Below are 13,960 nucleotides of genomic sequence, written 5' to 3'. Positions count from 1 at the left end.
TAGTAAGTCCCCGTGTGCCCTTTCCTGGAAATGGCTAGAAAAATAAACAACTGAGCACCTATAGAAGCAAGGTAAAGAAGAGAGGTAAAAAGATAGAAACACAGGTGGTTGACAAGTATTCTCTAAACATTTATGAAAATCTCTTATATTTCTATTTACATAGACAAGCCCAGCTCGTGTCTCACCTAAATTTAATATAAGATGATCAAACTTTTTTCTTCACAAATAAAAATGTTCCTTAAGAATTTTATCATCTCTTCTTTACAGATTACATTTTGAGGCACCAGTCCATATTTGCTCTTGAAATAAACTAAGAACCTTATGAATGCATATATATACATATCTTACTTTCATCTAAAAAAGATTTTTCTCCTAAAAAAAGCTTTGTTGAAGTTTTTTTGAAACCTAATCCTACTTTATTTGTATTAGGGAGCTTTGTGATTAGAAGAGTTCTATGACAAATCCTTTTGTCAGCAGAATCACTGGTCAGAGGAGACTGCAGTGAGACCCCCAATGTATCTCTTTAGTATATTTGCGTTTTTATAGGTAGGCATTTACTGATTGGGCTGCTTCTGCCACCAGTCTGCTGTGGTCAGAGCCCTTGCCTCTACTTTGATAATTATTGTTTAAAAAAAAAATTAGAACATTTACAGAATCCTTAGATAAAGAAGTAGAAGAAGGGATGAAAACTTAAGCTGATTCTGGTAGGCAACTTCCTGGGCAAAACCTCCTAGTTGGTCAGTTCTTTCCTGAGAAATAAACTTTTCTTCAGTCTTAAATTTTTCATTTTTATTTTGTTATATTTCCCCAAATTTCACCAATTCATTTGATTTAATACACATTTTCATTTAAAGAAAAGGAAAAAAGATTATACTCTATTAATTTACATAATGATCATATTATATAATTTTTTCCTTTTCTTTAAATGAAAATGCTTTTATATATATATCTTTTATATATATGTCATATATGTACATTTAATTTACGTTAGGAGGCTATCAGTCTCTCCCACCTTATTGTGAATTAGTTTCCATACTTTGATTTTATGCTAGCTTCTAGTTGAGATCAACCCCTTTCAGAGAATTAAATTGTTGACTGAGAGGAGAAAAGAAAGATAAGTAACTTCAGAGATGCAGTACTGTGTGGAGGCAGATGTCTACGTGGGGGTTTAGTGCAGCTTGAAGGCCCTGAGGATGAGATAAGGAGTAGAGAAGAATATCAGATTGGCAGAGAGGGGCAAGACAGGGCACAGGGTGGGCCCTCTGCCTACTTTTCAAAGGTGGATTTAGTCCCAGCCCTGGAGAGAAAAGAAGAATGCTTACCCTTCCCTCCTGTATCATGTTGTCCTCAATTCCCAGGACCCATGACTCAGACTGACTGTTAATAGATATTGTAAATTAAATAGCCTTTTGTGTGATCATCGGAAATGAATTGTTATTTATAATATCTGTGCTGTAGGAAAATATAACACCTATCATATAAGCACTACGTGTTTCTGTGCGTGAATAGAAAGCTGTTTGAATAGATGGGAGGTAGGAAATGCATATATGGTCTTCAGACAACCAATTAAAATACTTTTGAGCCATAGCCATTAATGAGCTTGGGAATGTCTATGTTATGTTGGCATGAAGTGAGGCATAGCCACAGCACAGCTTTACATATTCAGCCCTGTTTGTGCCTTTGCTGGTGCTGCCACTGTCATACCAGTTAAACCATAAATCACTGTATTTTGATTGCTCAATTTTCTGTTTTTTCTACACTGGCTTTTTCTATGCAGATGTTTTATTCTTTCAAATGTATGTTATTATTTTTTTTTGATCCTTATCATTCTTGCTTGCTTTTCTCATCTCAGTCCCATGAAGCCTCTGATGTTCTATATAATCAGCACATTTTTTACGTAAATTCCTTTACATATTTTAATTGCAAATTGTGTTGGGGAATTCTTCTCTCCCAAAAACTGGAGGATTTCTTTGTGGGGATTGTTCTGCCGGCATTTGTAATTATTGGAGGTTTTGTCCCATGCAAATTCCATTTGTATCTTAGCACAAAGGAGCGGCCATTGTTGGCAATGTAACTAGCTTCAGTCTTCTCCATTTGCTGAGTAGGAAGGAAATAAAATCCTAGTTCTACAGAGAAGGAATTTTTTGACCCTTTTCGGCCTCTGTTTGGATTTCTTTTTAATCATTTTCCTCTCCATCTTGTTTTTTTGTGTATCATGTATTCTGTGCACATAATAGACTCTATTTACAATATATGAGTTGTTCAGATTATAGCGTGTTACCTAACCTTAGAAATTCTAATTTGAAGAGACTTTTTAAATAGGTATTTGACAAACCTATCAGAATGATGCTACAGTTTTCACATTTGGATTTGTTGAACCCTCGCCTAACCAATCTCTTCAAGGATTCTCAGTTTACTTACTAATTTAGTCAGCTCTTTCTTTGGTGTTGATAGCAATAGTGTTATTCATTTATGGGAACCTGACTATTTCAGACTATGGAGAAGCTGAAAGCAACAAGTCTTATTTATATCTAGTAAATAAACAGGGAACCGGCCTGTTCTCAGTCATCCTCAGCATAGCCAGGCTAACTGTAGGATCAGTGAAACTGCTTTCTCAGGCCCTTTTGCCCTAAAGCGTTATTATTTTTCCCAGAGAAACCCTATAAAAGCTTTATCTCAAAAGGGTGATATTCCTAATAGGAATCCGTGCTCCTTTTCATTTCGTCTTTTTCATCCTTCATTTTCTTTAATGACCCACTGTTGGAAGTCAATGAAGAAAATGCTCTTCTTAAGGCTATAGCTAAGCAAGATGGCATCTGAAACATTTACCAACCTCTTTTCTCAATTTCTTTGACTATAAACTAGAGGTAATAAATTTTGTTAGCTATCCAGCTTATAAAGGAGATAGAACAATCACTGAGGAAAAGCCTTTGATGTACTTCCAAAGGATTAGAGGAAAAACATTGGGTATCCTTCTCTTAGTAATAAATTGTACTTTGGTAATGAATTCTAAAGAGAATCCAAAGTAATAATAAATGAATAATATTTTATTGAGCATTAATTGTGCAATGACATAGTCACTACCATTCCAAAAGAAAAAAAATTCTATGATATATGGTGCCATGCTTCAAGGGTTGACAGTCTAATCAGGAAATAAGACCAGCACTCAGAAGACCAATCAAGTAGATGTAAAAGACAGTATATAGTTCTTTCATATGAAGAACATATTACAATAAAAAATAATTTTGAAAAAAATTTTGAAATAAAAATCACCTCCATAGTCTTCAGTGTAGATAAAACTATTTCTGATTTGTTCAATATTACTTTTCTGCTCTTTATAATTATGTAAAGGTTTTATCATAAATACAAGGAATAGTTATATTAGTCTGATTTATTTTTTTAAAACTTATTGACCGGGCTTCCCTGGTGGCGCAGTGGTTGAAAGTCCGCCTGCCGATGCAGGGGACGTGGGTTCATGCCCCGGTCTGGGAAGATCCCACATGCCGCAGAGCAGCTAGGCCCGTGAGCCATGGCCGCTCGGCCTGCGCGTCCGGAGCCTGTGCTCCGCAACGGGAGAGGCCACAACAGTGAGAGGCCCGCGTACCGCAAAAAAAAAAAAAAAAAAAAAAAAACTTATTGACCACCTACCGTATGCCATGCAAAGTGCTAGGGTATATGAGGAAGTGGTTGAAAAACAGATTCAACCAATAAAATAGGAATAGACTGGAATGCCCAGTTCCCATTGTACACTGTCTCATAATTCACTGGACATTGTTAGTCCTTCTGAAGATATGGTAGCTACCACCAACACCAGTGAAATGAATCAACTCTGTTTTTACAGCTTCTCACTTTACATTTTATGCCTAGATTACCTAAGAAGTTGTTTTTAATATGCTTTTAGGGGCTAAGATCTCTCTTTAGTATGTTCTTAGGGATACTATTAGCTTGTACTGAGTTTATTGGCATTCAATAAATAGTTACTCGTAACAAATCACAGGGGAAGAAAGTTCTTGCAAACAACATACTGTTAACTATAAAGCAGAAAGCTACTGAATTAGCTTCCTTGAAGTTACAAATTCCAAACATTAAAGTTATTCATTTTAGTGGCTACTTTATCTCAAGCAGCAGCTGAATAGAAAATCCTGGTTTCACAGAAAAGCAGCTCTCCTGTGCCCTATGTGGTAAAGGGATAAGATTCTAAAATTAAAAAGGCATTTGTCTCCTTTAAGTATTGACTTTCTATTAATTTTTAAAGACTCAGAACCATAATATTTTGCCTTTCAGGTGTACATATATCAAATAAAAACCTAAACCCCTTTTTAAACTATTTTTCTCTAAATACTAAAGCAATTTATTGTGCTCCGCTTTCAAAATCCAGTAGGGGGAGAACTAGGGGTGTGTGTGTGTGTGTGTGTGTGTGTGTGTGTGTGTGTGTGTGTGTGTGAAGTACCTTGTAGTTTACAAACTGCTTTTACATGCCATCTCATTTGTTTCTCATAACTTTTGAAGTAGATAATTATTATCTTTTTTAATATAAATGATACTATAGTCTATAGGTCAGTGTTTCCAAAGTGTGATACTCAAAACTATTTAAATATACAAGGTATTTAATCAATCATTTAATTATTTTAACACATATTAGAAAAATACCTAACTATTAATATAAAATGTATTTATAAATTTATAATATATATAACATTAAACTCATGATTTTACAGATAATATTGCTTAGCATAAGGACTTAGCTAACTGAAAAAGGTTGTTTTAAAGAGATGATAAATAATATATCAGTGACAACGTGGTTATGACAAAAATAATGAGAATGATACACAAATGAATGAAGTATAAGAAGCCTGCCTACCATAGTGGAGATGAAGGTAGACTTTTTAAGAACTGAGGGTACTGAAGTTTAAGACATGTTTATGTTTTTCTTGACACAGTGGAGAAAATGGCTTTAAAGAAGGAATTTCTAAAAGTTCATTCACCGTTGCTTGTGTGTGCCTCAGGCATGAAGCTGTTTTTTATCGATATGTATCTGTAATCTGTTTGTAAATCAGCCAAACCAGGTTCTTCTTCAAACCTTTAGGAAATACCCTCATACTACTTTTGTATGAATATTTTTTAAAGTCTCCCCCAAAGAACCTTTTTGTCTCTGCAACCAATTTTTTTCATCTAGTCTTTCTAAATCTCAAAGTCATCAAGATACCCCTTATTTTAAAATATCTATATATTTAGAGTTTAACCGGGTTTTATTCCAAAATGACATAAAGATTCTTAAGGTACATAGCTCTGCATGGGAGAGAAAATTCCCTTCCAATCATTTATAGAGTATTGGTCCTCAAAATAGATATTCATTTTAATTATAAAAAGGCTAACTCACATAAAAATGCTTTGTTCTATCTGTCTCTCTCTTTCTTCTCAAGAAAGCCAGAGAAAAAGAATTTGTTGTCTATTTCTAGCACTGTTTATGGAGAAAGCACTAATGTTCAGTAGCCCAATATAAATTGTCATATCCAGGGCCAGTTTTCTAAGCATAAATACAGTAATAACATCTAAGTTCTATAGTACTCCATAGTTTCCAGAGAACTTTCACATACATTATATTGTTCAGTCCTTAGAACTCCCTGGGAGATGGTCAGGATAGGTGGTGATGGTAGTGGTAGCCCTATTCAATAGCTTTGGAAAGAAGTATTTAAGAGATTAAGTGACAATGTAAATAGCAGAATTGCTACTCAAAGCCAGAATTCTTATCACTCTGCATATCTATTGGAAAAGGGCAATTTATCTAGCTATCCTAACTGGATAGAAATATCCCTTAGACTATGTTGATGTCCATTGTTTTGATCCTGTATTCATCAAGAAACTTTCTGGTAAAATATGGACTTCTGAGTGATGTTAACCCATGAAGAAGTCAGTGTCTGTAAAAATGACCAATATCACTTTTTTTTTCTTTCCCTAAATGGTTGATGTGAAAATTAAGAATTTGGCATTCTGATATATAAATGGGTACCTTGTGAGTTGTTTAGCATTAATCAATTCCTTGGTTCCTGATCATCCCTGGTTAGGCAGATGTTTCCTCACCTGAGCAATCAACCATCAACTTGTGCTTTCCTTCTCTCATTCTGTCATCATCGTAATTTCATTAGGTAATGACCTAATGAAACCATTGGACTAATTAACAATTTTAACAATTTTAAGGCCTTGGCTTTCCCTCTTTGGAGGGAAAAAACGGCAGGTTCTTAGATGTGATTTCTATTCACAACATTTCAGAAGATTTTATCCTTGTATAAATGGATATTCTCTTCCCTCACCACCAGCCCTTGCAGTAACAAAATATTATTTAGAACTGGGAACATTTAACAGAAAACAGGGATCACAATAATGTCTTCTAAGAATAGCTCTCTTTGTGAAACCTAACTGTGGATGAGCTCTTTTTGGAGATGCTAATAGGTATTTCTGACGCAGGTTCAGTCACCTGTGGACTCTGCCACAATGTCCCCAGTAGAGAGGACAGCAGCCTGGGTTCTGAACAATGGGCAATATGAAGAAGATGTAGAAGAAACCGAGCAAAATCAAGATGAAGCCAAGCATGCTGAGAAGGTAGAACCTAGTCTGTCTTTATTGCCCACACAGTGATAGGCCACCCAAAGGGTCGTCTAGCCAAGGAGATGATCTCCCCAGGGTCCCCAACTTCAGCTCCACCTCTTATGTTAACCCTTATATACGTATCTGTGTATGATAATTCAGGTAGTGTCTGTGTTTGAAAATATGCGGAAATGTCCATCAAGCTGGGGTGGGAGGATTAGCTCTAATTTTTTTTTTTTTTTAATATGAGGCGACTTAACTTGGAGAAAACTCTGCTACTCGTTTCTAGTCATTTTAGGTGAATATTTAGTGTTTCTGTATAACTAACCAAAGTCAAGATTACCCTTGGACTAGACTTCCTTTCTATATCTTTGTAATGATTTTGTCTTTTTTTGTTTTTCTTTGTTTTTTTATTTATTTATTTATTGGCTGTGTTGGGTCTTCATTGCTGTGCAAGGGCTTTCTCTAGTTGCCACAAGCAGGGGCTACTATTTGTTGCGATGTGCAGGCTTCTCATTGCAGTGGCTTCTCTTGTTGCAGAGCACAGGCTCTAGGCACATGAGCTTCAGTAGTTGTGGCTCGTGGGCTCTAGAGCACAGGCTCAGTAGTTGTGGTGCATGGGCTTAGTTGCTCCGCGGCATGTGGGAATCTTCCTGGACCAGGGCTCGAACCCGTGTCCCCTGCGTTGCCAGGCAGATTCTTAAACACTGCGCCACCAGGGAAGTCCCTTTTTTTGTTTTTCTTTTCACCTTTTCTGGGTAAAGAACTTGTAACACTATAGCTGTTTTTTTAAAAGACACTGACTAAAAAAAAAAAAGACATTATCTATTGCTTCAGTTTTGTTTCGTTTTGTTTTGTTAAGAAAAGCTGACATGAAGAATAAGGATTATCAAACAAGAACATTGACACCATGTATGGCATTACCTCATTAACAGCCAGACAAGTAGCTTCTGCTTACTTATCAGCAGGAACCTAAACTATTCTTATTGACGTAGTCTACCTCTTCAAACTGTATAAGAACTGTCATCTTTGACCTTCTGGATTAATAAGCATAGTGTAGGACCATGACGTTGGATAAGCAGAAGCTAGCTGTCTGATTGTCAATTAAATGGAATATTATGTAAAAATACATTGCATTTTACAAAGCAGCATACGGATTTATCATTAATTACTAATGAATTTAAATAGGCCATATACAAGACAGCTTAATACTTCTCACCTCACCCAGAAATTTGACACTCCAGTTACTCAAACCCCAACCCACAGCAGCTTCAGTACAAGAAAGGGCCACGTAACCAATTGAATTATATAAAGCTTTAGTGAATATAAATTTATATAAAGCTTTAGTGAGAAAACAGACATGTGTTCCAACAAGCAGTAGCAAACTGGGCAGATGAACGATATAGTGAAAATGGGCCAAGAGGCAGTATTAATCAGCCCCAGAGAACATGTAGGCCTTTTGCTTAGAGCTTGTGACCTGAATGTTTTACACTTTTATAGCTGGGGAGAAAGCAGCAATAGCCTATTCTGCCATAAAATTCTATTTATTGATTTAGTAACTTAACATTATAGAAGTGCTGTTTGCTCTCTAAAGGGCTGGCTCTAGTAGGGTGAAAGAATGGCAGTCTGATGAGTGAAGGCATGTCAGAGATCCTGCAGTACAGGTGATGATACAGAAATCTTTTCTCACGTAGACAACTGGCTTTTGGCTTATTTTAAGTCATTTGTCAGGCTTCTAAATGCTTGATCTTTTTTTTTCCTGCTCCCATTTGATACACAGATTGGATGTGGCTTGCAGGAACTGGTAGTTTAATGTGGAGAGTGATACATAAATATATAGATTTGGAATGCCAAGGTAAGGCTAAAAATGTAATTTTAGGAGGCGGGCAGAGCTCCTAAGTGATGCCTGTTGATAATTTTAAAGAACGTCAGCAGCCCGTGGAATGGCAGTTCAGGCAGCATCCAGCTCCATTGCCTAGGGTTTCTATCATAAAAAATAAATCACTAACATCTAAAACCAGCGTAACTCCAGTATTTCTCTCCTTGTCTGTGGTGCCTCTTCTCCTCTGCTCTAGTACGAACAGGAAATTACTAAACTGAAGGAGCGCCTGCGAGTGTCCAGCCGGCGGCTAGAGGAGTATGAGCGCCGGTTGCTGGTGCAGGAGCAGCAGATGCAGAAGCTGCTGCTAGAGTACAAGGCCCGGCTGGAGGACAGCGAGGAGCGGCTGCGCAGGCAGCAGGAGGAGAAGGATAGCCAGATGAAGAGCATCATCAGCAGGTCAGAGGCCACCTGGTGGTGGACGTGGGCTAGGTAGCTAGGGCTGCAAAGAGGTGGGAGGATGACCCAGAGAATCCTAAAGCAATGGCAGCAGAAGCCATTTGCAACTCTGCATGTCCTCTGTGGTACTTGGTACAAAGGTGACGGCTGACTATATCTCTTACACTTTTCTAAATGTGAGACCTTAGTGCACTTCCTTTGAAGATAGAGGTAGTCTATTTTCCTTTAGTTGTAACAATTAGAAAAAATTAAAACTTAGTGACTCACTTGAGAGGTCTTAGAGGAAAACTGAATCTTAAAAATGTACATATTCAATGTCAAAGCCTAACTTAGTTTTTTACAGCAAGCCCAGAGAGGTGGAAGGGAGTTTCATGGGATGTCTTCAGGGCCAGAGAATCAAGGGAGAAGGCCAAGGACGTCCAAGGGAGACTAAGGGAGGGGACAATTTTACCAAACACTACGTAGCACTTACTATGGGCCAGGTACTTTTCTAAGCACTTTACAGATAAAATTTGTTTAATCTGTTAATAATAATTTGATTAATGCCAACCTCTGAAGTAGGCATTATTATTATTCTCATTTTACAAATAAAGAAACAGGCAACAAATTCATTAAGTCACTTGCCCGAGGTCACTTAGTGTTGCTGCTGGGATTTGAAACCACACAGTCAAGCCCCAGAGTCCATGCTCATGACCACTGTGCTTCAGTGTTGTTAAATGCTGTAGGCAGGTCAAGTAACTTAAAGTCAGAGAAGGTTTGCTGTTTTAGCAGCACATAAGTATTTAGCAGTCTTACTGAGAGGCTTTTCATGGAGTTTAAACATCAGGGGGCTAAGATGTGAATGGTGGAAGAGAAAGAAAGTAGACCTACTATGTGTAGAGTACGCTCTGAGGAAACTTAGCTGTTCAGGGGAAGAGAAAGGTCAGCTGTTACAAGGTAACAAGATTAGGAGAGGGTTTGGTTTTTGTGGGTTGGTTTGCTATTTTAAGATGAAATAAGTTGTGCTGAGGAAAGGATCTGATAGAAAAGAGGGAGATAATAATTGTGGGAATGCTGTTCCAGAGGAGGTAAAAATCCAGTCCCAGTAGAGAAATCAACTTTGGATGTCTTCTTCTAAGGTGGGTGAGAAGATAGAGCGTGGTTGCAGATCTTGTACTAGGAAGGAGTGGCAGTACTGAGCTGTCCTGAGTGTGGGTTTCTTGTCCTCTACGTTAGCCAGCTCTCTCCTTGAAGATATTGATCTCTCCTTACTACCCCATTCTAGGCTAATGGCTGTGGAAGAGGAATTGAAGAAGGATCATGCTGAGATGCAAGCAGTTATCGATGCAAAGCAAAAAATAATTGATGCACAGGTAAGCAGGTTGTTAGTCTAGTGGAAGGCACTTGTTTATAATAACTTATCTCCTGACTTCCCACCCTTTGCAAATGCCAAGGCACATGATGGACAATAGGTCACTGGAAAGTTCTCAACATTACCTTGTGAAGAGTAAAAGAGTTTCTTTGTGACCTCTATGACCTTTTCTTTCCTTTACTGGTGACAAGTCTGTTAACCTAGCAAAGTTTTAGCGTGCTTAGTGCAGTTGCTCGACAAATCTCAACCTAGTGCATGATGGGGTTTACTTCTTTCCTTCTGGAAAGGAGGGGATTCTCTAAGGGGGTACCTGTGAAAAGTACACTGCATGTGTCTGGCTTGTGACCTCCACTGACCATTGCTTGGCTATGATGTTCACAGTCTTGTCAGTCACGTCCACTGTGCCATCAGCCTCTGGCCCCAAACAGTAGTCTAGCTGCAGGGGAAAGACAGGGTTGTAAAAGGTACCCTTCCTTGTTATTCTTTTGGTTCCGGATTTGGCATTGATGCCTGGGATTCGCTTGGCTGCCCTTCTCTGTTGGCGCTGTGCTTGGAGAGCCTCTTTTGGTTGATGAAATCAGAACCTGGGCCTCTGCTCACTGCAGCTTCTACCTGTGATAATAATGGCATGACGGATGACTGCCAAGAGCACCCCCTCCCAGGTTCACGTCAGTGATCAGAGCAAAATCCAGGAGGCAGGAAATGTTTCTAATTCCTTTTTCATTTTATCAGTGCAAAACATGGTTGTATTTCTTAGAGTGAAACAAATAAAAAACGGCAGTGCAGCTTGGATGTGGCTGGTCTGGCCACTGAATGTATCACCTCCCTGAAGACCACCCAGCCAGGTTTGCGTTTCTCACCCTTAAGTACCATATCATTTCCCTCAGCTCTGAAATAAAAATGGGAGCAAGGACTTTATGTCCAACTTTCTTCTCTCCTTATCAGCCAGTAGTCAGTCTATGGCAGAGCCCCCAGTATTCTTAAACACGCATTTTACCCCCAGTCTAGTTTCCTGACAGGGCTAAATGGGATGGGGTTTATTTTTCAAAGGAATTGGGAGTAAGGCTGAAAGCACAGCCATGGGAAGAGTGCGTCATGGGCCTCCTACTCCCTCACATACACGAGACCCGGCAGTCGAGGGTGAGTTGTGATGCTCTCTCGTCAGCACGGTTCCCAGAATATTTTAGACCTTTGAATTCTGCAGTTTCTGGATATTTAGACCTTCTAAGAATCAGAAGAAAGTTCTTACTTGGTCCATTTTTTAAACTTTTCTAGGTGTCCCCAAGGTAGGTGAGGGAAGGGTAGCAGAGACAAGGCCTTCTCGACAGGCACACTGTAAAAATTCATCTGAGAGGCTTAAGAGAAACAGTCTGGATAAAGAAGGCAATTTAGTCAGGGAAACAAGTGTTGATAAGTGTTCACTTTGGGATCTTCAATGTGACAGTGTAAAGCAGAGAGAGTTCTATTAATAACTACACCCGAATAGATTTTAGTTCTAATGAAATCATACAGACCGTTTTAATAACTTCAGCTTGTCTAAAACCGAGTCAGTCTTAAGCAGAGGGAGCTTGGGGGTGTCGTAGTCGTGGCTCTGTGCATACAGCATTTCCACCTTCTCGGTTGCCTGTCAAGACAACCTCATCATTAGCTTCTGAAGATTTCTACCCCACCCCTGCCCCCATTTTGACATCTAGAGTAAGATGACTGGGTATGGAGCAGGAGTCATAGGCATAGAAAGTGAAAGCAAGGGAGGGAATCAGGTTCATCAGGGCTCAAAAACTCTGGAAAGTAAGAACCTTCTCTCAGTTAACACGAGGACGTCACCATACAGGAATGGGAGAACTGTTATCCTCAAAGCATCAGTCAATGTCAGACTTGTGGTCTGGCTAAACTAGATAACAGTTTGGGTCCATATTTCAGGCAGTGGTTTTCAAATGGTTTGATTCTGTGGACTGTTTTGGCGGAACCAGAGGTGCCTCCCATAGATGGCTTTCCAGCTGTTCCTGCTGACCATTCAAGAACAAGGGCTTCTCTCAACGAAATTTATTACTGTATAATAAATTTTCTACTGGAGGCTCACTATGGATCCCTAAAGAACACTTGGAGAATCCATTAGACCACATTTTGAAAACCACTGCACCATGCACAGCACAGATGATAAACACTAAAACTAGTTTTTTAAAAAATTATAATCTCCTTAAAAGGAAGGTTTCCCAATTCCAGCTGTTGTCTCACTGATACATTAAAATCTTATTCTAGCAAAAGACTATGAAAATCCTTTAGTGTCTTTTGTAACAAATGACTTTTCCTTTGAAAGGATAAATCTTACATCTTAAGTGTTTGATGGAGCAGAGCAGCCCTTCTGGCATTATTTAATAGAATGAGGACATGTTTGGGGGTGAAAGCTTTCCAGTGAGGGAACCCATACTTTTATGTCCCTGGCATCTGCCTTGGTGCCACTGGCAGTTAAAAAATATTTCTGAAATGAATTGCTTTCCTTATACTAGCAATGGGCCCAATATTTCCCAAAACAGGACAGGTCAGGTACCCAGCAAACTGGTTTCCATCTTCTCTCTCAGCAGCCCTGTGCCCCTACAGACAAGGCTGGTCCCTGAACTCAGCCTCTCCATCTCCTCGAGTCAGTTTATGCTCCAAAGGCCCCACCGGGGTCAGCCACTTTCTATTGGAACTGGGAGAGGATGAGTACTCCCCTGGTGACCCTGTCCTGGGCCTTGTAGCACCACCATGGAGATCCTGGTGATGGTACTAAGGGACCATTTCTTAAACATCAGACCAGGGACCACCTGTGCCACCTTTCACCCCACCCCCGGATCTCTCTATATGACTCAGGTGGAGAACTTCCTCCTAGGAGAAGCAAGCAGCTGCCTAGTTACTGTTGCAAGTGATATCTCCGCTGTGTTAAATTACAGGTCATAAATGGAGATGAGATTATGCAAACAGGCAAGTAACCCGTCCATTCTCTAGCTGAGCAGTTCCCAGCCCTGGCCCGGTGCACTGGCCTCCTACACATTCCAGCTCCTGCACTCCCCACACTTGAAATCCTTCCTGTCAGGCAGGAACTAGATTGCTTTGCCGTTCAATCCAGGCAGAATGGAGAAGTCAAGGCCATCTTTTGCCAACTGAACTTGACTTTCAAAAGTCCCTGTTTGATTTTTTTTTTTTTATTTTTGTTTTACTTTGAAAGGTTGGCAGTGGGGGGAGTTACAGAAGGGAGTTTCTCCACTTGGAAACTTTCAACTGTTTAGTAGAAGGGCTGCTTGACTTCAGCTGTTACTCTTGCAGGAAATAAATAAAGAAAATCATTCTTAGCCTTTTTTGACCCTTTAAGAATCAAATAATTTTTCATGAATACCTAATTTCTTTGGATCAACCCTAGAGAATCCTGCACTCCTTAGAATTGAGGCATTATAATTTATCCTAATACTGATATATCTTTTCTTTTTTAATCATTTTTAGATATTACCAGGTTATCTGCTTAGAGATCATTTCTAACCATAGGGGGAAACATCATATCTGGCTCCCACCCCTTTTCTCCTGGTAACCACTGGCCAACCCTTACTTACTGACTTTTAAAAGATCTATACTTGTTATCCCAGTAAATTCCACTGGCCGTAATTTTTTTAATTATTATTTTTTAAAGCCTTGTAGTTCTTTCTTTCTTTGAGTTTTGCTTATCCTTAAAACAAGTTACCTTTCCAAAGTAAAAAGCATCTTAGGCTAGATTA

The 13,960-nt window shown here is 39.0% G+C and overlaps 1 protein-coding gene across 6 annotated transcripts in view; it reads left to right on the top strand.

The window, feature by feature from the left end:
* Positions 1 to 13,960, top strand: part of RASAL2 (RAS protein activator like 2) — a 385,368-nt gene that overhangs the window by 364,084 nt on the left and 7,324 nt on the right. For 3 of the 6 annotated variants that reach the window (XM_060295897.2, XM_060295889.2, XM_060295917.2), the window contains 4 exons: positions 6,466 to 6,600; positions 8,661 to 8,863; positions 10,128 to 10,215; positions 13,145 to 13,175. In XM_060295897.2, coding sequence (XP_060151880.1) covers positions 6,466 to 6,600; positions 8,661 to 8,863; positions 10,128 to 10,215; positions 13,145 to 13,175 — 457 coding nt within the window. The remainder of the gene's footprint in view (positions 1 to 6,465; positions 6,601 to 8,660; positions 8,864 to 10,127; positions 10,216 to 13,144; positions 13,176 to 13,960) is intronic. The other 3 variants (XM_060295903.2, XM_030875378.2, XM_060295908.2) reach the window with 2 other exon arrangements.

The sequence above is a fragment of the Globicephala melas genome, chromosome 1, assembly GCF_963455315.2.
Source record: "Globicephala melas chromosome 1, mGloMel1.2, whole genome shotgun sequence".
NCBI classification, from domain to species: domain Eukaryota; kingdom Metazoa; phylum Chordata; class Mammalia; order Artiodactyla; family Delphinidae; genus Globicephala; species Globicephala melas.
The sequence above is the reverse complement of the archived record's forward strand: the minus strand, read 5'-3'. Positions and strand labels throughout refer to the sequence as shown.